The sequence below is a fragment of the Stenella coeruleoalba genome, assembly GCF_951394435.1.
Source record: "Stenella coeruleoalba genome assembly, chromosome: 17".
Lineage (NCBI taxonomy): Eukaryota > Metazoa > Chordata > Mammalia > Artiodactyla > Delphinidae > Stenella > Stenella coeruleoalba.
In genome coordinates this window covers 66,185,933-66,212,094 of record NC_137163.1, presented here as the reverse complement: position 1 = coordinate 66,212,094, position 26,162 = coordinate 66,185,933, and the positions used below count along the sequence as shown (strand labels likewise).

General features: G+C 38.5%; 1 protein-coding gene across 2 annotated transcripts in view; it reads right to left on the bottom strand.

Annotated features, from left to right (window-relative positions):
* Positions 1 to 26,162, bottom strand: part of SLCO5A1 (solute carrier organic anion transporter family member 5A1) — a 121,513-nt gene that overhangs the window by 37,804 nt on the left and 57,547 nt on the right. Inside the window, exon 4 of one of the 2 annotated variants that reach the window (XM_079901826.1) lies at positions 15,631 to 15,795. The exons of the other annotated variant lie outside the window; for it this stretch is intronic. Within the exon in view, the coding sequence (XP_079757952.1) occupies positions 15,631 to 15,795 (165 nt within the window). The remainder of the gene's footprint in view (positions 1 to 15,630; positions 15,796 to 26,162) is intronic. 2 annotated transcript variants of the gene reach the window in all.

The window sequence follows — 26,162 nt, the reverse complement described above, 5'->3', positions numbered from 1 at the left end:
GATGTTTATGTCTACTTTAAGTAGGTACCATACTGTCTTGATTACTGTTGCTTTTTATTAAGTCTTGAAATCAAGAAGTCTAGGTACTCCAACTTTGGTCTTTATCAGGATTGTTTTTGTTATTCTAGGTCACTTGCATTTCTAAATGAATTTTAGGATCAGCTTGTCAATTTCTTCAAAGAAGCCAGCTGGAATTTTGACAGGGATTTGTTGAATCTATCTGGTGAGTACGGCCATCTTAGTAACATTGTGTTCCAATTCAAGTACATGAGATGTCTTTCTATTTATTTAGGTCTTCTTTAATTTTTAAACAATATTTTGTGGGTTTCAGAATATAAGTTTTGCACTTCTTTTGTTAAATCTATTTCTAAGTATTTCATTCTTTCATGCTGGTGTAAATGCAATTGTTTCCTTAATTTCTTTTTTGTTCATTGTTAGTGTATAGAAATACAGTTGATGTTTGCGTACAGGCATACCTTGTTTTATTGCACTTTGCAAATATTGCATTTTTTACAAATTGAAGGTTTGTGGCAATCCTGAGTCAAGTAAGTTTACCAGTGCCATTTTTCCAACAGTATGTGCTCACTTTCTGTCTCTCTGTATCACATTTTGGTAATTCTTGCAACATTTCAAGCCCTCCCCCAGCAAAAAGATTATGACTCGCTGAAAGCTCAGATGATGGTTAGCATTTTTTAGCAATAAAATATTTTTAATTAAGGTATGCACATTGTTTTTTAGACTTAATCCTATTGTACACTTAATAGACTCCAGTAAACATAACTTTTATATGCACTGAGAAACAAAAAAAAATTGTGTGGCTTGTTTTATTGCAATATTTGCTTAATTGCAGAACCTAACCCACAATATCTCCAAGGTATTTCTGTATTAATCTTGTATCTTGCAATCTCACTAAACTCATTTACTAGTTCTAATAATTTTTTAGTGCACTCCTTAGGATTTTCTTTATACAAGGATGCATAATCTATGAATAGAGATAGTTTTACATCTTTCTTTCCAATCTGGATGTCTTTTATTTCATTCTCCTGCCCTACTTTCCTGGCTAGAATCTCCAGTGCAATGATGAATAGAAGTGCCAAGAGCAGACATCCTTGTCTTGTTCCTGATCTTAAGAGGAAAGCATCCAGTCTTTCATCACTAAGTATGATGTGGATTTTTTGTAGATGCCCTTTATTGCATTGTTTTTAAATCTCCAATCATTTAAATAGTAGGCGAGCTAAAATTCATTTTTGTGTTATTTACAAATATGTTAGGTATAACTTTCAGAAAGCTCATAAAAATATATAATTTTTAAAACATATATTTAATTTAACAAAAAACATTTACTGAGTATCTACTATGTCTTGGCTCTGTCCCAGACTCTGAAGGTACTTAGTGAATAAAGCTGAAAAAAACCCTGCCCTCACTGAGTTTACAACCTACTGTGGGGAAAAGAGACAATAAACAATAAACCAATAACTAAGCAAACTGTACTGAACGTTAGAAGGTAAAGAAGCACCACAGAGAAAAATGTTCAGCCTAGCAAGGAAAATCAGGAGTTCTGGGAGAGGTGTCGCGTTTTTAAATGGGGTATACTGGGTAGGGTCTCATTGACAAGGGACCATTGGAGCAAAAACTTGGAGGAAAGGAAGTACAGCGTGCATAGAAATTAAATGATCCCCCAATTACACACTGTTTTCATCTATCCATTAAAATAAGTTTCCTGAGAGCCAAGATTATTAAAGGTCAGAACATTTTATAACTAGAAGAAAATTCAAAAATTAAACTAACTTGCTTGCTGAATGAGATAGCTTAAGTCAGAAAAACTAAGAACTTTGGACAAAGCAGGGACAGTTGAGATGGACATCTTAACCAGTCTGCTATACATACTGCACTTTTTAAATAAAGATGTTTTGTTTCAAATGACATGCGTAATTCCACAGGTAATGAAATCCACAAAGTAAGTTTTATGAATGGAAACATAATCTAGTAATCTAATGGTCTGAGTATCTTTGGAGAACACCAAACCTACTGTTTACGAGAACTTAGGTTTCAGAAATCCATTAATTAATCACTTTATAAAAGTACCATTGGGTTGAAAGCAATAGAAAAGAAACAGATGACATGGTTCTTGTTTGCCTTCCTAATGCAATAACAAGCCCCATCAACCAATGTGTCTCGAAATCTCTCAGCAAAATAGTCTCTTTCCCTCATTGTTCAGACCTTATCTACTCTTAGTGTTGAAGAATAAAATCACACATTTTCAAATAAAACTTCTCTTTGGAAAGCAACAATAGATCTTCAAAAGCTAAAAGAACAAGAAAATGCAATAAATATTTTAAATTTCACCCCAAATGATACAAGTGAACCAGCAAATGAAAAAAAATACAGAGTAGCAACAATCAATGCAATGTACCTCCCAACTAATAGCCACTGGCTCCTCTCTCCCAGTATCATGATCACTGGCTCACTTTCAAGCCCAGATATTACACTAGGGGGCGCTCCACCAAGTTCAAAGGTAGCCCTGTATCTTTTCACATTTTTCTTTTCACCAAAATGAAGGATATGCAAGGCACATGCCAAATGCAGTGTTTTTTTACTCAAAGCTGGAGAGGAGTAGCTGACATCTCACACAACTGGGTTGGAACTGAAAGCAAGCATTAAAGACGGGGAAGTGGACAGAACAGAAAAAAGAAGGCAACTGAACAGGTGTGACTCAAGTTTCAGCCTGTTAGAGCAGGAAAGAACGCTGTGTTTTAGTATTTACTAGTATTTACTAGCATGTGTTTTAGAGCAGCGGTCCCCAACCTTTCTGGCACCAGGGACCAGTTTCGTGGAAGATAATTTTTCCACAGATGAGGGGTGGTGGGGGGATGTTTTCAGGACAATTCAAGTGCATTACATTTATTGTGCACTTTATTTCTATTATTATTACATTGTAACACATAATGAAATAATTGTACAACTCACCATAATGCTGACAGGAGGCGGAGCTCAGGCGGTAATGCAAGTGATGGGGAGCGGCTGTAAATACAGATGAAACTACGCTCGCTCGCCCGCAGCTCACCTTCTACTGTACGGTCTGGTTCCTAACAGGTCACAGACTGGTACCGGTCCATGGCCTGGGGGTTGGGGACCCCTGTTTTAGAGTTTACTAACATTTTCACAGTTATTCCCACATAATATGAAATTAATTGTTTGGGGTTTTTATTTGTCTGTTATCATAGAACCACAGAATTTGGGAGTTTACTCCAGAGATGACTACCTATCCCCTGATGATGACCCTTCTTTCTCGAAGGTTAGGACCCTAAGATGGGCTGGGAACACATACCATTGGGCAAAATTCTACCTGGAAGATATTTTATATTAACACAAAATTTCTACTGACACCTTATGACGAGATTCTTGGGACTCTGATCTAAAAACAAGTAAAGACTTATCTACTATTAACTGTCAGCTCTAAAACTGCACCTGATGCTTTTACAATACTTGAGGCAACTGGAAGTTTGTTTCCTTAATTATCTTAAACATGCTCCCTAAAAGTCTTCAATTAACGTGTAGAATGCTTTGCCCAGCAAAGTTAATGCCAATGACTCTGTTCAAATAAATAAAAGTTAAGTATAAATTGACAGTTTGATGATATATATACTATATATATATGTCTTGTAACTACAACTATCAACCTATTGATTACATGAATAACTATCTCTGAGAACAAGGCTGAAATAAGAACAATAACAAAAAACTTGTAATGTCACAAATACAGACGTGCTATGGGAAAATCTTATCAAAGGATATGGACAATTACACAGCTACTCCAGGTCTGAATGATTCCACCAAGTTCAACTGCATTTCCAAAAGGGTTTGGTATTTACATAGAATATATTTCAAACAAATTTAAGGAAGATATGGCAAAATAATATTGAACTATTCTATACAAAACAATTATACACAAATCGTTCCCTGCACAGGTAAGAGAAGTATGCACCTATAATGTTTTTAAATATCTGCTTTAATCAAAAAACCAACAGAAATTATTTTCATCTTTATTGCAAATAGAAACATAAGAAAAATTTCAATACGATGACTTTTTTTTGGACCACGCCACGCGGCTTACGGGGTCTTAGTTCCCTGGACCAGGGATTGAACCCGGGCCCACGGCAGTGAAAGGGCCGGGTCCTAACCACTGAACTGCCAGGGAACTCTCTCAATACGATGACTTGAAAAAAAATTAACCGTTAGCCTGAAATCTGATCAGTCGAACAGTAACAAATGCAAATAACCCCATGTTCTACCTTCTAGCCAATGGAAAGATGCCACAATGAGAAGTTGAACCTGACAGCAAAGCAGATTTTCTGTGGTCCATCATGAGGTGGTTCAGGTTACAAGAGGACATCACTTCAACTTCTAATAATGTCTAAGCACATGTTTCATTATTTAGTTGAAAAGAATAAGGTATTTCCTGCCTGTGTGGTATAACTATACCGTGGCCATACTTGAGAGCCAAGATATTCATTAGGTCTGGACATGATTTCTACGAGTTAACAGCATCTCTGAGGAAATGAGAAATGGTGACATGAGCTGGGAGTCAGAACAGTTTGTCTCCAGCCCCAGTTTGCCACTACCTGTGAGGCCGTGAATCCTTCAGTTAGTGCCTAGACCTTTATTTACCTATCAACAAAATGGACAATATTATACTCCAGCCCCTACTTTCCTCTCTTTCTCAGCTCTTTCAATAATAATCCTGGTTCTCCTGTCCTATTATGGAGAATGGAATATTTGATAAATAGAGATGAAAGCCAGGGTCATTCTCATGAATAATTAATACTTGTGTTGCTCTTTACACTTAATAAGTCATTTTTAAACTTTTTAAAACTTCAACAGCCCTGTAAAATGGCTATGATTATACCATTTCACAACTAGTAAGACGGAGACCAGAGAAATTAGTTAACTCACCCAAGGAGGCAAATAAATGGGCAGAGGTTGAACCCAGACCTGATGACTCCAAAATTCATCACCTTTCTCTTATAAGATGCTGAGTCACTACAAAGCAGATAGGGATCACCTCACTTTAGTAGGGTAGGAACCTGCTAAGACAGGACCACGCTCAATAAAAAGTTCCTGAGTTCTTAAAAGGAGAGACTGAATCATCAAGCTACCTTACTCTTGGATAGTCCCTCCAAACAGAGCAAAAAGTGTAGCAGTTCAACCTCAGTTCCATCACACGCACCAAAGGAGAAAAAAAATCAATGTCTGTAAAAGAAATTTAAAGTGCCAGGGAAAGGTATTACATATATCCAGAGTAAGATGGTAAGACACTAACTAACTTGAATGCCTAGAAAAAGAAGTTGCTCACAAAAATCAGAGGATTTTGTGAGGTTGGGGGTGGGGTAGGGGAGACAGTGGGAGGTCTGTTAGTTGAGCTTTGGTGAAAGCTTGTCTAATTCAATCCCTCGTTCCCAAGATGAGATTAAGGGCCAGAGAGGTTAATGTTTACCTTCAGTCATTCATCAGATCCACTGGGTGTATCTTGAATGTGATTTAACCGAGGACGTGACGCACTTGTTAGCAGAAATGCTTTTACGTTTGCTCCTGACACTTCATTCTTTCCCCTGGGTTTTCAGTCCTTTAGAAAAGCTCCCTAATCTTTCTCAGTTCAACTTTTATACAAAAATGAATCCTGCTCTGTGAACAGAATATAGTATTTTTTGATAACTAAAGCCCTTAAGGGAGCTCTGGGCCATTCTGAACCTCACTGATCATCAGGGGGCGATGAACGTAGATGTAGAAATCTGGAGAAAACTGATCTGAATGTCCTCTCAGCCCAGAAAATCCCTTATAAGTGATGTTTGTCTTTATATGTGTGTGTGTTTGCACACGCGTGCATGCACGCGTGCGCGGGCACACGGAAAAGAAACCCCAGACGTAAGGACTCTGCTATTAATCATCAAAGATAGGTGAAACGAAAACATTTCATCTAACTGAGAGATCTGATCAACTGACGTTTCACTGCACTGTGCTTAAACATGAAAATTAAAACACTTAAAATGTATTTCTCCCTCCTAAGAGTAGCGAAAAATAGACTTATTTGAGGTTGAAAAATAAAGGAGAATAAATAAATCAGAGATATAAAGATTTATCCCTAGCTCAACACTGATTCGACTGAAATCAGTTTCACATACAATGTGTTTCACTCTTAAAGCAATTACACTGTTATCATTTATATTACATCTCCAAGCCTCCATCAGTTCAGATGAAATAATCCTTCAGCCTTCATGTTGATATCAGGCCTCTTGTCTTCTCTTTCATTTTTCCCACTACCTTTAGCCCTTTTTCTCTCTTCTCACTCTTCGAATCAATTTCTCCCAGGTAATCTTTCCAATGAATGTTTCCACATATCCTAAGTCCTAGCTTCATTCTTTTGCCTTAGATTCATTTTCATGAGAGTATCTCGTAAAGTGAGTACTGCAGTTATTACTAGAAGCTACTTTCCAGGCACTGTGCTAAGCACACCATCTACATCCCCTCATTTAATCATCACAACCTCTTTCCTAAAAGTTAAGGAACTTGTCCAAGGACACAGGCAACCCACTGGGGTCACTACACTGCAAGGTCCTTGAGGATGGGATCCCTCTGTGTTCTCATCGTGGTTTTTCCAGCACCTGGCACAGTGCCAGGCCCATAGAGGAAGCTTTATAAATATTTGTGCATGGATGGCCAATGGATGGATGGATGGATGAAGAGAAAGAGCAGGAATTTCAACAAGATCTGCCTCCCTGCAAACCTATACTATATGTCTTACCCAATACATTAAAAGTTGGAGGGGAAAGAATTAGTGCAATAAAAATGCTAAACTATAAGCAGCTTCTCTGTGGACCAGCTCAATCTATACATTGTGGACCTGTATTAACGGGCTGCTTCGGTGTATAGCTTACAAAAATTGCTCTGTACACCTTGGTTTTAGCTACTCTATGCTGGAGAGAGTAGGGCCTCCACTGCAGTACTGTGGGGAGGACTGAAAATGACGCACAGACAGCCCCTCTCTATCCCTGTGCCCAGCTAAGAGTGGGATCTAACAAAGGTCCCAGGCTTCTACCATCACAGCACAGGCCCATACTGAAGGAAAGACTCCAAGTTTATTTAGATTCCCAAAAGCTATCCAGATTTGTCAAAGTTTTTCAGAAAGATTCTCTCTGTTGATCTTTGTAACAATCTGCTAAACCTTGGCAGGGGTAGGGGGTAAGGACTGAGTATTATATGACAAATATAGTCATGAGCTCTCAGTCTCCCTCACCTGGCTGGAATGAGCTTCTTTGCCAGGATAAAGGCAAACGGAGAGAACTGTGTGCCTGTGAAAGACATGAGCAAGGCCTCTGATGCTGCTACAGTGCGGGCCAGAGTGTAGAGTATGCCAACTTTGGGGTAAGAGAAGGGGAAATACTAATATAAAATACTGATGCATATTTATTTATTGCATACATAATACTCATAGTTACTTACATATTCAAACAGAAACAAAAGAGGGAGGAACAAAGAAAATGCTACCTGTAGAGGAAGAGAGAGAATTGGAGCAAACCAGGATGGAAGCAAGGCTTCTCTGAATGTCGTTTGTTTAATGGTTTTGACTTTCAAATCATATAAATGTCTTACATAATTTAAAAAAAAAAAATTTAACTTAAACATAGAAAAATAAAGTAATCCCTAAAAACTGAAAACAAATTAAAGCAAATAAATCTCCACAGCATATTGGGTTGTGGGCATAACCAAACAGAGAAGAATTCTTTCAAATAACTAGGTCACAGTATTTTGCAAATCCCTAAGAGATAGCCTATGGACAGAAAGAACCACAAAGATGTCTAAAACTGCATTTCATATTTCATAGTTAGTAATAACACTGATAGTTGGTTTGAAACCATTACACATACACACACATACACACATACTTGGATACAGTAATTATGTAAAAGTTATTAGGAAGAAAGATTTTCAGTATTAGAGTAAAGAGATACAATATCAAAGAAGTTAAGTAATAACCTGTAATCTTACATTTGAAGTGGAAATATCAATATAACTTCATGATTCGTTTTCCTCTTTTTATTAAAAACAAAAAGGCCTAGAAACAATGACAGTCTTGTAGCAACGAGCACACCCAGTGCCCAGATGGTGATCTCCAAAGATCACTTTCCTCTAAAAGGAGCCAAGACTCCTTGGAGAAGTGTGACTGATCCCAGGTCTAGGGCAGGAAACCATAAAAACTGCTGAGGTCATTCCAAATGTTACAGATGCTAGCTTGAAGGGGCTCCCAGTGGCCAAAGACTGAACAACTGGAGCATCAAAAAGAATAATAATTGCAGTAGATTAAAGTACATCAAACATATAAAAAGCCATGTGTTCATCATATTTTTTTAAATTTACTGGTCATTGTACCAATTTGCTAGAACAAAATTTTTTACTCTGATAATTGGTAAATAAAGAGAAAGAATCATAAAAGAAATAATGGTTTGGAGAACTGGCCAAACAGGAGGCTGGTCATCTGGGAAACTGACTTAGAGCAATTCAAAGAGAGAGAGAGATTGGGAGACAGAGACAGAGACAGAGAGAGATTGATTGATGATGCACTATGTTGTGACGTTTCCTTCCCAACACCTCCTGCCTATCTGCTGCCCTAGAAGATTTCTGCCACTTTACTCCTATGATCGGGACTAAAATAGTCACTCCTTACAATTTCATTTGAATGTATTACTTCTCTTAACAGGTGAGATTTAGCAAAATGCCTTCGAATACCACTCTAAATTAGACTAATACAATGTTTTAAATCAGAAAAACTAACAAAATTCTTTAATGGGGATTTAAATTTAACACAGTCTTACAACATGAAACGGGGGAAACCAATTTGTATTGAGCACCTATGACTATATACCAAATGTTTTAAGGTACCTCATTTAACTTTTGTCAGTTGCCCTAGGAAAGGATCATTCACATTTTACAAATGAGAAACTGAGAGAGAGTGGTTAAGGGACTGGCTAAAATCATGCATTTAGTTAAGTGACAGAGCTGGGATTCAAAGAGAAATCCATGAACTACATCACACTTCGCATCTAAAAGAAAAAGAGATCACATGCATGCTGGACATGGTCAAAGTCTGTGGCGATGCACCATTAGTAAAAATACCGCAGTGATGAATTGCTCATTCACTATTTCCCTTGTAAGAAAATCATGTAACTCTACAGGGGGATGTAAGAATAAGTTTATTTGGTACTTGTGGCCTTGGGAAAATGATTTAATCTAAGATTTTTCAAGCAGGCAGAAGTCATAGAGTTCATTCTAGTCCAAATTATTGTTTTCTAGATTAGAAAACAGACCTGGAGAGAAACAGTGAAAAGCCTAAAACCAAACAATGGGTTAGCGGCGTGAGGGCAAAGACACTCTCCACCTTAGGTACCACTGTAGCCCTCGGGGAGCTCTGAGAGGTAACGCAGAAGGCCTGAGCCGTCCTACGGAATTAAGAGAGTGTGTGTGCCCGGCAAGGTGTGAAACGCATAAATATTGTCACTTTGTAACCATGGATCCAGGGAGTTTGGGGATGGTTTGTCCCAGCTCATCAGCATCATTTATTTTATTTTAATTAATTTATTTATTTTTGGCTGTGTTGGGTTTTCGTTTCTTTGCATGGGCTTTCTCTAGTTGCAGCGAGCGGGGGCTACTCTTCATTGCGGTGTGTGGGCTTCCATTGCGGTGGCTTCTCTTGTTGTGGAGCACGGGCTCTAGGCGCACGGGCTTCAGTAGTTGTGGCATGCGGGCTCAGTAGTTGTGGCTTGCGGGCTCTAGAGCGCAGGCTCAGTAGTTGTGGTGCATGGGCTTAGTTGCTCCGCGGCATGTGGGGTCTTCCTGGAATAGGGCTCGAACCCGTGTCCCCTGCATTGGCAGGCGGATTCTTAACCACTGCGCCACCAGGGAAGCCCCCAGCATCCTTTACTGATGACAGTGAGCATGATGGCTCTGTACATGACGGTGCTAAGACCCCCTGGAGAGTTCTACTGTTGAGACTGTACAGAGCAAGAACCTATGTGACCAGCAAAATATAGAAGAAATAAAAATATAAGAAGTATTTTAAAATATAAAAAGTATTTCAAAAATATAAAAAGCTCCAGCTGAGACTCCATGTGGAATCTGCTTCTTGGGTGTTCCCTACACATGTCACTGGTGCCTGAGATAAGAGAGAAAGTGGGTCCTGCTGCGCCCTTCAGAGATGGCCTGTGGATGTAAAGTCCATTCTTACTTTGTTTGTTTGTTTGTTTTGGGCTTGCGGAATCTTAGTTCCCCGGCCAGGGATCAAACCCGTGACCCCTGCAGTGGAAGCGTGGAGTCCTAACCACTAGACCACCAGGGAAGTCCCAGTCCAGTCTTACTTTAATGCTGTAGTTGCGTAGTATCCATGTGTAGCAGTTGTCATTTTGGGTCCTCTGAGCCTTCTTAAGCAACTGAACCCTGCCTAAGCGCCACCACGAGTGCATTGGCTAAGAACTGGCCACACGGTAAGCACTGAAACATGTCTTAAATTAATTGGTTAACGAACAAACAGAATCTGAGTATCCTGACATACTGTCCACTACAATCTTCTACCAAAGTTCTAATTGGCATTGAAGAAAAACTAATGTAATTAGTTTTTGGAAATGGCCAGTGATGCTACAGTACATCCACACCTAATACAGTCTATCTGCATTTAAAAGGTTAATTTTAACGTTAAAAAAATCTTTGTATACATTTATAAAATTAGTACAAAATGAACTTTAAAAACTATCTCATAGGGGCTTCCCTGGTGGCGCAGTGGTTGAGAGTCCGCCTGCCAATGCAGGGGATACAGGTTCGTGCCCCAGTCTGGGAAGATCCCACATGCTGCGGAGCGGCTGGGCCTGTGAGCCATGGCCGCTGAGCCTGCGCGTCCGGAGCCTGTGCTCTGCAACGGAAGAGGCCACTACAGTGAGAGGAAAAAAAAACAACTATCTCATAGAAGAACGGCTCTAGAAAAGCTGTTAATGCTCTCAGAAGAATGAAACCAATCAAAGCATGTTCACGCTTCACTTGCATCTAAAGACGCAACAAATCTGAGGCTGCAATTTGAGTTCAGGGGCACCGCCTTGACTCTCATCAATGACTCGAAATCAGTGGTTGAAGATAGGTGACAAATATTTGGTTAATTAGAAAGCAATAAAAATTACAGTCTATTTTTAAAAATCACACCCCAACCTAATCTCCTTATCTTTTCAAGACACAGAAAAAAAAGTATTGGGTTGGCCAAACATTCATTCAACCCAAACAAACTTTTTGGTCAACCCAGTGTCTTGATTATTCTCCAATGAAAAACAAAATAGAGTTTTCCAAGGCGATTTCCGTTGTAAAGACAAACAAATGGCTGACTCTTCCTAATTCTGCACACGAAGGGTGGGACCCCAGGAAAGCCAAGGTGATGCTGAGGGCCACAGTGCTCTAAAAGCAAATGTTGTTGACCATGGTTTGGTGGCAAAGTAGAATCTTAGACTATCATTTCTCCAGAAATAGTTAAAAACAAAAACCAAAAAAAACCCCACAAACTCACTGGAAATTATGACAATAGAATATGCCTATTATAGTATTTCAATAAAAATCATATATGCACATTTATATACTCCAAGGAGTACAAGACTCCAGCCTCCTGGCTCTTACTGTTTGCACGTCTTCAAGCAAGTTATTTAAACCTCTCTGGACCTCTGTTTCCTCATCTGAAAAATGGGCATAATCAATAATACCTACTGCATAGGCATTAGTTACATGGATTAAATGATGTTTTACGTATAAAAATACTTAGCATCTTCTACTCAGCAAACACTCAACAAATATTATCAGTCATTTTATTACCATCACTATTATTACAGAGGTTTCATTCTCAGACCTGTTCAAGATGCAGGACTTCAAATTAAGGTGCTGTCATCATCATCATAAATAATTTTATTTCCTAGAATACATGATTAAGTTATATTTTTCAATTTATGCTGCTGTACCTATTGAAGTTAGGTAAGCTCTGGAACAAATCATTATTTACTACTTCATTTGATCCTGACAACAACACTGACACAGAGAGAGGGGAGATATTATCCTCATCAGACAGATAAAGTTCAGTTTTAGCTGAAGTTCAGGGAGTTAAGTGACCTGCCCAAAGTCACAGAGTTGGTGACCAGCAGGGCAGGGTTCATGACCGCTCCGTCTAACTCCTCCTGCAGGGCTTTTCCCGCTACTTCAGGCTTTTCCAAAATATCAATTTCATTTCATTCAATAAATGTGACCCTAAGGGAGTCAGCAGAAAGACCATAAACAGGGAGGGTGCAGCGTGACCACATATCCACTGTTGCACAGGAACGAACACCAGTGGGCTGAAGGTGTTTTAGTGACACACTCATGAGTGTCACCACCTCCTCTCAGGGTACAGGGGCCCCCAATGTGAGGACGAGATGAGCCCAGTGGTGCTGAAGGTGCCCCCCCACAGCAACACCTGAAAGCATTCACCTCTCCACCGCCGCTCAGCCCACCTCTCACCTGCTTGCCTTTAGAGCCCTCTCATGTCTGTCCGAGGAAAGCTTTTCTGGGGCCGGGGGTGCTGGCTGGAGCCAGAACAAGCCTCAGCCTTCCCTGCTCTTTGCCTTTGTTCAAGTTGGTCCTGCACAGAGAGCAAACGCCTTTCCTCCAGACTCCAAACGGTCCAATTCTACTTCTCCTTAAAAGCCTGGTTAAAAGCCATTTCCGCCATGATGCAGCTCAACACCGCCACGCCGCCGGCCAAAATAATCTCTGTAGCGCACAGCTTCCATTCATTTATTTAAACAGCTTTTTCTAAACTTATTTTGTAAGCTCTCTCCTCTTAGATCTGTCAGCACCTTAAGGTCCAGGTTTGAGCCTTTATATCTGCCCCGCCCCGTGTCCACCTGCCTACATACACACACACACACAAACACACACACACAACACACACACACAGCACACACACAACACACACAACACTCAACACACACACAATACACACAACACACACACCACACAGGCAACACACACACACGACACACACACACCACACACACACCACACACACACACGGCACAGCACCGTGCCCGGCGTCGGTATTCAATGGCTATGAGAGAGGGCGAGTGAGCAAAGGCCCATCTTTGATACATGTACGGAGCTTCATCTCTACCACATACCACAACACAAGCAAACTGCTATGGAGGGTCAGGTAATTTTTTTAAATGAAGAAAGAACTTTAACTCGAAAACTTTGTCAGAGGAGAAATTTAAACTATTTTTAAATTCATCTTCAGATACACTTCTTAATTCTCCATGTCACTTATGTGCATGGAACGGGGTTTAAATACAAAAAATTAAATTAAATAAGTCCTTAAAAAATACAAATCTCTGCTTAGAGAGTAAGAAGGAGTCAATTGATACAAATTCAAAAAATCGAGTTAAGTTTTAAAAAGAAGCGTCATCCCTGTTTAATTTTACCGCAATATGACAGGCCACTCTCTATTCTTAATCAGTCTGAGTATCTCTTGACTATTACTATTTGTTATCTGTCTGGAAAGGAAGGAAAAAGTACGTGAGCTGGAAATGAAAGGCCTTTTTATCAAAACACCGAAGACTACCAAACATTGTATAAATTGCATTGGCAATGATCAAAAACAAAAAAAGCTGCTGATGACAAAACCAGAATGGCACTGGCACTGTGTGATACTGCTTCTTTTTAACCCGGATGTTGGAACGTGGGATGAACAAATTCCGTGATTTCGTTTTATTCAATCGTTTACCCTCTTCACCAAGAAGGCCACACTCAGGGACCACTGCCTTGAGCACTTCACTGTGGAACTCTGCAGCCAAAGACCCCAGGTCCACAGAAAGTTGTCTATCTAGCCTCTGCCTCAACCAGTAATTAAGAGATGGCCTTGGTCAATATGGGTTCAATACGCATCCATTCCTACCCAGCTCAGCACTGGACCACAGCCTGGTAACTCTCGAGGTCCAAGTGGTGCATCTGGAGGGAAATGGGATGATCCAGAAGGATCTCCTCCCTAGCCTGGCTGGAACAGGAACACACAGGCTGGACTGATGTGTGTCCTGAAGAACACTATTCATGAGAAAGAATGCCTTAAAGAAATCAGATTTCATGGTCAAATAAATTTAGGAGAGACTGTACTTCGAACTTTCTTTTGGGAGTTTCACAATGCCCATTGGTATATTAAGGGTTATGAAAAGTCCAGCAGCAAAGGACTCTGTACTATTTTGTTTAACTCAGCAAGCCCCTAATTTATTTGACTATGAACCTTCTTTCCAGTAACACCTCTAATATTGAAACTTATTGTGGGAAATACTGAGACCACATCTGACAGTTACATGGCTTCAGATCTAACAACAAGACAACTCGTGGTTTCCCTGTCCAAGAATTGTTGCTCAACAAAGGTTAGTGTAAGAATTAAACAAAAAATAGGATGTTCAGGATTTCTGACAACCAAATTATAATGTAATTAATTAATTACATTATTAATTAATTACATTAATTAATAATTAATGTAATTATAATCTGTAAATTTTACCTTAATATAAGCAAAACATATATTATTTAAAACCGACAGAAAAAAACAGATTTATAGGTGACAATTAAAATGTCCATAGCAGTATACTCTTTATAAAAAGATTTGCTATCATGGACCCACAACCCAGTATGTATGTATTTTTATGGGCAAAATGAAATAGAGAACAAAATGATTACCCAAATAGTTCGACTTCTCTTTCTATACAATAATATAATTTTGTCCGCTAATTTTCAGATAATCCAAGCTTGCTGGGTTTGAATGTAGAAGTGAAGGAGAAAAGTGGGAGCCGGCCATTGCAAAAGCTCTTGTAATTCTCCACTTAACCGCTTAAATATACTTTATTAATAAATTGAGCCTTAGGTAGATAGTCATTTGACCATCTTTGAAATCTCTAAGGAAACATCCAGGATATTACATGATATAATACACTGAAAATCCCAATATCTGAGAATTCATGTTCCCACATTTCTGAGCACCCAATTTACCATGGAAAAATAAGATTTGAGCACAAAGTATTATGGGTCTATGTACCAACATAAAACATCATCGAAAACAAAATTCATAGATTGCCTTTCTAACTTCAAGCACCTCCAGTAATGCAGTTAAAACGTGTTCACATTTATGAATGGAAAATCCATGAAAATGATCTATATTTCAGACCATCAATTTTTTAAAATTTAACACTTTCAGACTCATGTCAGACCATGAAAAGATTTATTCAGATTTAAGTTTGCCCATTTCATTCTTTTGAACTGAGAACCGTAAAAACACAAATATGCAAAGTTCTCCCTTTTCCAAAACACAGTTGGTGAAAATGTTACACTTCAGTACAATCTGAATTGAAGAGAAAACGTTCAAAGACTTCCTCCTCCTAAAATCTGAGGTGGGGGAAGGCTGCTGTTCATGAACTTGAATTTAACACCTTGATGTTAGAACGAACTTTCTCTTTACTCATTGCATTTTAGTTTAGTGGTCAAAAATGATCATGGTTTCAAGGAGTTCTAACGGCAGTGCCTTACCAGTGTAGATGCTGGCATTGGAAGCTGGAATACCAAACTGTGACTCGATGAACTTGGGAATGAAGGTAATGAAAGCAGTTACAATGGCACTCTCAGCTGTGTATGACAGACTCACAAAAAGGAATGTCATGTTGCTTAAGATCCTGACAGCTGCTCTTGGTAGGTCTATAAAATGACAAAAATGACAAATGAATGTTATAAACAAGGGATGGAGAAGAAAAGAAAATTGAATTGCTTTTGAAATGAACTGGAAATAGCCATTCAGCAATATAGGAAAAATTGATGACTGATTAGAACTCATCCCCTTTATTAAATAGATTTGGGATTTTTTTTAGTTTTTCAACTAGGATAAGGAAATTTAATAAAGAATCTAAAAACATACCCATACACAAATATCCTTGTAAGAAATACCCCAAACCTATGACTCCTGTTTCAAAAACTGCTTAAAATAAATGATTTGCATTTTTTATTGACTGAAATAATGGTATTCTTTGTTAAGACCCTGAAGTCTACTAAATGTATAAAGTACATGCAATATAGTCCTAAATTACAGTTTCCACTTCACCCAACTAACACTTCCCTGAGTAGGCGCACTTCTGAGATGCCAGCTCTCTGGCCTGACACCCACAGCAGAGGAATTGGTACATGATATGGGACATCTGTTCTTCCAGCCTCATTACGAAACAGGAAATAATACAGCTAAAAAGGCATAAGGGATAAGGCCACCAGGTCAGACACTCCCAGGGACTTTGGTTTGGGGAAAAAACAGAAATGATCTCCAAAGGAGCCCGACAGCCCAGAGGTACGGGCTCCATACCTATCCAGCCACCTCTCAAGGAAGAGAGAAAAGTCCCATTTTTGAATCTAGGCATTTATTCCACAGAACTTGCCATGTATATGCTTCAAGATGTATGTGCATTTTCATTACAGCGTTATTTATAAGAGCAAAAATTTAGGGGGAAAAAATAGATGTCCATCAATGGGAAACGTTTATATAAATTATGCCACAGCCTTGTAATGAAATACTATGTAGTAGTTAAAAATGAAACGGAGCTTTAGGTACTCGCATGAAAGGAACTCCAAGAAATATTTTTGTTAATGAATAAAGCAAGCTGCTGCAGAAATATATATATGCCTGTGTGCATAAATATATATATAATATTTAGGCAAAAAACAAGCTAAAACAATGGATTTATATATGGTAGAAGGTATACACTTCAATATATATAATGCCAAGAAATGCTGTGAATGGGAGTAAGATTGGGAAAGAGAAATAAAAAAAGATTCTTGTGTATATACTTTTGTATAGTTTGCATTTTGTAATGTGAATTAACTCACGTGTGTGATCTTTACATATCTTCATGGAAAAGGTAAGCTGCATTACTTCTGACACGTACAGTCTCTCAGGTATCAGAACAGTTACGCCCTTATGCTACAACAGGGTCTTTCTTAACTCTGTGCTATTAACTGTATTCCCCACAAATCCGATCGGCAAATGTCAAGCTCATCCACTGAGTGTCGAGATGAATCCCCTCCTGGAGGAAGCTGTCACAGCCCCTCCAGACAGATGGCAGTGTTCCTTTTCTGTGCTCCCACCATACGCTGTTCCTGTCCATCTATGCTCATCAGTTCTTTTGTAGCTGCACATGTTTTCCCATCTGCTTCTTTCAAGAGAATGTAAATGCCATGAAGGCAGGACCTTGGTACATCTTTGTATGCCCAGCTCCTGGCACAGATCTGACATTCAGTGGGCACTCAAAAAATATTCCTGGAATGTATTTATTTATTAACATTTTTTAATTTGTACTAAAACAATACCCATATACTTATGTGAAAATGAAGTCTGTTCCAAGGATGCCTGATTTCCTCCTGGGGAGAGACTTAGGTATTAAGGAAGCATATGTCATAAAATTCAGGGTAGTCCATGTGGTGGTGGACTTACCAAAAGCACAGAAAAATGTGAAGGACCAAATAGATCATCTTTTATAAAGTGGGGCTCTTTAAAGCTAAAGAATCCTAAAGGGATGTAGATAAGATTATAAACTAAAAATCCCATTAAAAGAAAAATTTAAATGTGAACAAAAGAACAAGGAGGAGATATACAATACTGGCTTTATGCAGCCTATCTGGAAGAGAAATAGTTTGCATGCTTGAATTTTTCAGATAACTGGGCCATTGCCTTTTTAAGCGCTAGAGCTTTGAATATTTCCTATGTATTAACTGATATTACTGGAAATCCATAGCATAATTTGACATGTTCTTCAAGATTCAAACTCATAATTATGAATAGTATCTATATGCTAATTTGTTTTAGCATATGTATATATTTTTTATACAGCAGGTTCTTATTAGTCATCAATTTTATACACATCAGTGTATACATGTCAATCCCAATCTCCCAATTCATCACACCACCACCACCTCCCTCCGCCGCTTTCCCCCCTTGGTGTCCATACATTTGTTCTCTACATCTATGTCTCAATTTATGCCCTGCAAACCAGTTCATCTGTACGATTTTTCTAGATTCCACATATATGAGTTAATATACGATATTTGTTTTTCTCTTTCTGATTTACTTCACTCTGTATGACAGTCTCTAGATCCATCCACATCTCAACAAATGACCCAATTTTGTTGCTTTTTATGGCTGAGTAATATTCCATTGTATATATGTACCACATCTTCTTTATCCATTCGTCTGTCAACAGGCATTTAGGTTGCTTCCATGACCTGGCTATTGTAAAGAGTGCTGCAATTGGGGTGCAGCACTCTTTACATTGGGGTGCATGTGTCTTTGTGAATTATGGTTTTCTCTGGGTATAAGCCCAGTGGTGGGATTGCTGGACCATATGGTAATTCTATTTTTAGTTTTTTAAGGAAGCTCTATATTGTTCTCCATAGTGGCTGTATCAATTTACATTCCCACCAACAGTGGAAGAGGGTTCCCTTTTCTCCACACCCTCTCCAGCATTTGTTGTTTGTAGATTTTCTGATGATGCCCATTCTAACTGGTGTGAGGTGATACCTCATTGTAGTTTTCATTTGCATTTCTCTAATAATTAGTGATCTTCAGCAGATTTTCATGTGCTTCTTGGCCATCTGTATGTCTTCTTTGGAGAAATGTCTATTTAGGTCTTCTGCCCATTTTTCGATTGGGTTGTTTGCTTTTTTAATATTGAGCTGCATGAGCTGTTTATATATTTTGGAGATTAATCCTTTGTCCGTTGATTCGTCTGCAAATATTTTCTCCCATCCTGAGGGTTGTCTTTTCATCTTGTTTATGGTTTCCTTTGCTGTGCAAAACATTTAAGTTTCATTAGGTCCCATTTGTTTGTCTTTGTTTTTATTTCCATTACTCTAGGAGGTGGATCAAAAAAGATCTTGCTGTGATTTATGTCAAAGAGTGTTCTTCCTATGTTTTCCTCTAAGAGTTTTATAGTGTCCGGTCTTACCTTTAGGTCTCTAATCCATTTTGGGTTTATTTTCGTGTATGGTGTTAGGGAGTGTTCTAATTTCATTCTTTTACATGTAGCTGTCCAGTTTTCCCAGCACCACTTACTGAAGAGACTGTCTTTTCTCTATTGTATATCCTTGCCTCCTTTGTCATAGATTAGTTGACCATAGGTGCGTGAGTTTATCTCTGGGGTTTCTATATTGTTCCATTGATCTATGTTTCTGTTTTTGTGCCAGTACCATATTGTCTTGATTACTGTAGCTTTATAGTATAGTCTGAAGTCAGGGAGTCTGATTCCTCCAGCTCCGTTTTTTTTCCCTCAAGACTGCTTTGGCTATTCGGGGTCCTTTGTGTCTCCATACACATTTTAAGATTTTTTGTTCTAATTCCATAAAAAATGCCACTGGTAATTTGATAGGGATTGCATTGAATCTGTAGATTGCTTTGGGTAGTATAGTCATTTTCACAATATTGATTCTTCCAATCCAAGAACATGGTATGTCTCTCCATCTGTTGGTATCATCTTTAATTTCTTCCATCAGTGTCTTATAGTTTTCTGCATACAGGTCTTTTGTCTCCCTAGGTAGGTTTATTCCTAGGTATTTTATTCTTTTTGTTGCAATGGTAAATGGGAGTGTTTCCTTAATTTCTCTTTCAGATTTTTCATCATTAGTGTATAGGAATGCAAGAGACCTTTGTGCTTTAATTTTGTATCCTGCAACTTTACCAAATTCATTAATTAGCTCTAGTAGTTTTCTGGTGGCATCGTTAGGATTCTCTATGTACATAGTATCATGTCATCTGCAAACAGTGACAGTTTTACTTCTTCTTTTCCAATTTGTATTCCTTTTATTTCTTTTTCTTCTCTGATTGCCGTGGCTAGGACTTCCAAAACTATGTTGAATAATACTGGCGAGAGTGGATATCCTTGTCTTGTTCCTGATCTTAGAGGAAATGCTTTCAGTTTTTCACCATTGAGAATGATGTTTGCTGTGGGTTTGTCCTATATGGCCTTTATTATGTTGAGGTAGGCTCCCTCTATGCCCACTTTCTGGAGAGTTTTTATCATAAATGGGTGTTGAATTTTGTCAAAAGCTTTTTCTGCATTTGTTGAGATGATCATATGGTTTTTCTTCTTCAATTTGTCAATATGGTGTATCACATTGATTGATTTGCGTACATTGAAGAATCCTTACATCCCTGGGATAAATCCCACTTGGTCATGGTGTATGATCCTTTTAATGTGTTGTTGGATTCTGTTTGCTAGTATTTTGTTGAGGATTTTTGCATCTATATTCATCAGTGATATTGGTCTGTAATTTTCTTTTTTTGTAGTATCTTTGTCTGCTTTTGGTATCAGGGTGATGGTGGCTTCATAGAATGAGTTTGGGAGTGTTCCTTCCTCTGCAATTTTTGGAAGAGTTTGAGAAGGATGGGTGTTAGCTCTCCTCTAAATGTTTGATAGAATTCACCTGTGAAGCCATCTGGTCCTGGACTTTTGTTTGTTGGAAGATTTTTAATCACAGTTTCAATTTCATTGCTTGTGATTGGTCTGTTCATATTTTCTATTTCTTCCTGGTTCAATCTTGGAAGTTATACTTTCTAAGAATTTGTCCATTTCTTCCAGGTTGTCCATTTTATTGGCATAGAGTTGCTTGTAGCAGTCTCTTAAGATGCTTTGTGTTTCTGTGGTGTCTGTTGTAACTTCTCCTTTTTCATTTCTAATTTTATTGATTTGAGTCCTCTCCCTCTTTTTCTTGATGAGTCTGGTTTAGCAATTTTGTTTATCTTCTGAAAGAACCACCTTTTAGTTTTATTGATCTTTGCTATTGTTTTCTTTGTTCCTTTTTCATGTATTTCTGCTCTGATCTTTATGATTTCTTTCCTTCTGCTAACTTTGGGTTTTGTTTGTTCTTCTTTCTCTAGTTCCTTTAGGTGTAAGGTTAATCGTTTATTTGCGATTTTTCTTGTTTCTTGAGGTAGGCTTGTATAGCTATAAGCTTCCCGTCTTAGAACTGCTTTTGCTGCATCCCATAGGTTTTGGATAGTCGTGTTTCATTGTCATTTGTCTCTAGGCATTTTTTGATTTCCTCTTTGATTTCTTCAGTGATCTCTTGGTTATTTAATAACGTATTGTTTAGCCTCCATGTGTTTGTGTTTTTTACGGTTTTTTCCCTGTAATTCATTTCTAATCTCATAGCGTTTTGCTCAGAAAAGATGTTTGATATGATTTCAATTTTCTTAAATTTACTGACGCTTGATTTGTGACCCAAGATGTAATCTATCCTGGAGAATATTCTGTGTGCACTTGAGAAGAAAGTGTAATCCACTGTGTTTGGATGGAATGTTCTATAAATATCAATTAAATCTATCTGGTCTATTGTGTCATTTAAAGCTTCTGTTTCCTTATTTTCATTTTGGATGATATGTCCACTGGTGTAAGTGAGGTGTTAAAGTCCCCCACTATTATTGTGTTACTGTCGATTTCCTATTTTATAGCTGTTAGCAGTTGCCTTATGTATTGAGGTGCTCCTATGTTGGGTGCATATATATTTAAAATTGTTATATCTTCCTCTTGGATTGATCCCCTGATCATTATGTAGTGTCCTTCTTTGTCTCTTACAACATTCTTTATTTTAAAATCTATTTTATCTGATATGAGTATTGCTACTCCAGCTTTCGTTTGATTTCCATTTGCATGGAATATCTTTTTCCATCCCCTCACTTTCAGTCTGAATGTGTCCCTAGGTCTGAAGTGGGTCTCTTGTAGACAGCATATATATGGGTCTTGTTTTTGTATCCATTCAGCAAGCCTGTGTCTTTTGGTTGGAGCATTTAATCCATTCACGTTTAGGGTAATTATTGATATGTATGTTCCTATTATCATTTTCTTAATTGTTTTGGGTTTGTTTTTGTAGGTCCTTTTCTTCTCTTGTGTTTCCCACTTAGAGAAGTTCCTTTAGCATTTGTTGTAGAGATGGTTTGGTGGTGCTGAATTCTCTTAGCTTTTGCTTGTCTGTAAAGCTTTTGATTTCTCCATCAAATCTGAATGAGATCCTTGCTGGGTAGAGTAATCTTGCTTGTAGGTTCTTCCCTTTCATCACTTTAAGTATATCATGCCACTCCCCTCAGGCTTGTAGAGTTTCTGCTGAGAAATCAGCTGTTAACCTTATGGGAGTTCCCTTGGTCGTTATTTGTTGTTTTTCCCTTGCTGCTTTTAATAATTTTTCTTTGTCTTTAATTTTTGCCAATTTGATTACTATGTGTCTCAGCATGTTTCTCCTTGGGTTTATCCTGTATGGGACTCTCTGCACTTCCTGGACTTGAGTGGCTATTTCCTTTCCCATGTTAGGGAAGTTTTTAACTATAATCTCTTCAAATATTTTCTTGGGTCCTGTCTCTCTCTCTTCTCCTTCTGGGACCCCTATAATGCAAATGTTGCTGCATTTAATGTTGTCCCAGAGGTCTCTTAGGCTGTCTTCATTTCTTTTCATTCTTTCTTCTTTATTCTGTTCTGCCACAGTGAATTCCATCATTCTGTCTTCCAGGTCACTTATCCGTTCTTCTTCCTAAGTTATTCTGCTACTGATTCCTTCCAGTGTAGTTTTCATTTCAGTTATTGTATTGTTCATCTCTGTTTGTTTGTTCTTTAATTCTTCTAGGTCTTTGTTAAACATTTCTTGCATCTTCTCGATCTTTGCCTCCATTCTTTTTCTGAGGTCCTGGATCATCTTCACTATCATTATTCTGAATTCTTTTTCTGGAAGGTTGCCTATCTCCACTTCATTTAGTTGTTTTTCTGGGGTTTTATCTTGTTCCTTCATCTGGTACATAGCCCTCTGCCTTTTCATCTTGTCTATCTTTCTGTGAATGTGGTTTTTGTTCCACAGGCTGCAGGATTGTAGTTCTTCTTGCTTCTGCTCTGGCATATTTTTTAACTTTCCATTTATTTTCTGATATTTTTCTGGTTGCAAGAAAATTCCTTCCCCGCGATATGTTGTTTGTATTTGTTTTTACCTGCTGATATCTTATTTCCACATCCACTTTAAGTTCTTCTACAGAGCCCTTTTAAAGTAGACATAAGCTTTCAATCTTGTTCTTTTGTCATCCATTTTTTAATTTTTTTTATTTATCTTAAATTTTTAAATTTATTTTTGGCCATGTTGGGTCTTCGTTGCTGCATGCAGGCTTTCTCTAGTTGTGGCGAGCAGAGGCTACTCTTCCGTGTGGTGCGCGGGCTTCTCACTGTGGTGGCTTCTCTTGTTGTAGAGCACGGGCTCTATGGGTGCGGGCTTCAGTAGTTGCATCACGCAGGCTCAGTAGTTGCGGTACACGGGCTGAGTTGCTCCGTGGCATGTGGGGTCTTCCCAGACCAGGGATTGAACCCATGTCCCCTGCATTGGCAGGCAGATTCTTAACCACTGCGCCACCAGGGAAGTCCCAGTCATCCATTTTTAAAAATTAAATTAGCAATTAATAAAATTAACTTTTCTGTTCATGTATGGTTCTATGGATTTGGGGAGGCGGTGGTTACTTTTATTTATTTTTTTAAAATTCTTATTGGAGTATAGCATGTTTTTAATTTAAACTGAGAGTGGGATGAGGGGTAGTGTTTGGTTTATTATTATACAAAGCAGATGAATTATTATTACTATAAAGCTGTTGACTAGATTTTATTACCTGGAAACTTACATTTATACCCAGGTATAAATTATAAACATTACGTACCAACCAAACATACTGACCCATATTAATACTTTTTATAATTTTCCTGACACAGATATTTTTGGAAATAATATCTCTTCTTGTGGGGAAAAAAAAAAGGATTTATCTGAAGTTTAGTGCCCATTCAGTTTATTTTCCTTCTGTTTAAATTAGAATAAACACCTTTTTAAAAATAATTTTTTGAGGTGAAGTTCACATAACATAAATTTAACTATTTTAAAGTCAACAATTCAGTGATATTTAGTACATTCACAATGGTATGCAATCACCACCTCTGTCCAGTTTCAAAATATACTTTTTTATTATAAAAAAATTTAATCATTTATGTTCAGGGATGAGGTTGGAATTCACCTTTATTTTATTTTTTATATTTTTAAATACTTTCTAAATTTTCAACCATGAACATGCATTGCTTTTATATTCCACCCCCCCAAAAAAAAAAAAACTTCTAATTTAAAAGGATGCAGCAATATGTCATCCTCCTAGAGAAGTCTTCCCTGACTCAGGCCACTAACTTAGGAATTCCTTCTTCCTTTTTCTTCAACTTCCTCAGAAGGTATATACCTCCATTTTAAGACTTACATTTTATTATGCCTATTTTCCTTTCTAGCTCCCTTTGAGGCAAGGACTGTAACTTTTCATATATGTATCCTGAATTCTTCATCCTGTAGTAGTTGCTTAATAAAGATATTTGTGAAAGAGGAAAAGAAGCAAAGAAAGAGAAATTTTCTTAAGATAGACATTGCCAGCCACCTATCTCAATAAGTAGAATGATACTTGGGAACCAGTCTAGTCCTTTCCTGAAAGTCTTAGGTAATGCCAATTTCTTAAATCAAAGTAAAATTTGAGGGAAATATCAACAGAACAAGCAAAGAAAGGTGGCTTAAGTGAACTAAGTCAAACCAGGCACAGAATTCCCATTGGGCAAAGACAAGGAGACCATGGGTAAAAATGGAAGCACCAGAGTGGGGGGTCATTGTTATGTAGAATGTGGAGATCTTTATAAAATAACATGATGCCAAAATACAGGGCTGAACCCAAGCCTCAGCCTCAAGGGCTTGGGAAAGGCCCTCCAGAGGATGGGGAGAGGGAAAGTGGTGGAAAGAAAGGCAGTGGGAGCTCCATATAATAATTATAGTGGAATCGGGCCAGGTAAGAGTGTACCTCTGGCTGTAATACAGAAGCTTCTTTTTTCCCCATCAGCTTTCTATTAATCACTTTTTCCCTGTATTTTATAATGTTTTGACATCTTAAAAAGCTTGCTGGCTGGAGAGAGACTGGACTACCAGTGCTTAGCTATAGCAAGGGCTCAGCTGGGAGCACATCTTTCATACGGAAACCAACCAATCCTGAGTTTATATGATCAGCCACCTTGTTATCTAACTCTGACACTCCAAGCCAGTATTTTCCCTGCCCTAAGCCACCCAGACAACTAGAAAGCAGCCCTATGGCCCAGAGTCGGCTGGAATCACTCAGACTAGCCAGTGGTAAGCTGTTTGCTCTGTCCTGCCTTGTCTTTCCCATGGAAACCCCAATAAGGGCTCTGCCCTGGGCTTTCCCCTCACTCCTGTCTTTCGTTTCCTGACCAGAACCTGGTGCTTCCCCTGTGGCCCCATATGGGGTGTGCCCCCTTCTCTTGGGAAATGTAAGTCGTAAATTCTTCTTTCAATGGCATTGACCTCTCCATACCATCACTCAGTCACCTCCATAAATTAAAATCCTGGAATCACTTTCTTTAACATCTCTCCACGAAGTTTCCTTTACCTCCAATCTTTTCGTTCTTATTATTTATATACTTTTAAGCCTTCAGATGCATCAAAAAGCTGGTGGAAACATACCATCACCACGCAGTGAAAACCTCAATAACCTCCTTTATGGCCTGTAAATCTTGCACCCTCCTGTATATTTCGTGGACATATAGCAGATACAACTTTACCATGCCTATTACAAAGGAGCATCAAACTATTTTTAGTCACGTCTTCCTGTAAAAGCAAAACCAAAGTTGCTCTTCGTATGTAACACGGACAACACAGGACCCCAAGTGCCCCCATTTCCTGCCCATTTTCTTTGGAATTAATGATGTCCCTGGGCTCCCCCATCACAAGTCCCCATTAAAGTATTCCAGTTTCTTCCCCCACCCCACAGCATACTGACAAATGGCATTCCCTGTTTGCCAATAAAAGAGCAGAAGGAACTGGATGACCCTGGCACACCACAGTCACCTCTGGGTGAGCACACAGAGCTCCTGAACCACTTACCTGCCGACAGTGGACAGAAACGGCGGCCACTGGGCCCAGAATACATTATTAGTGGTTACTGGCCACAGTACAATCCTGCTTGTTTAAATCTAATG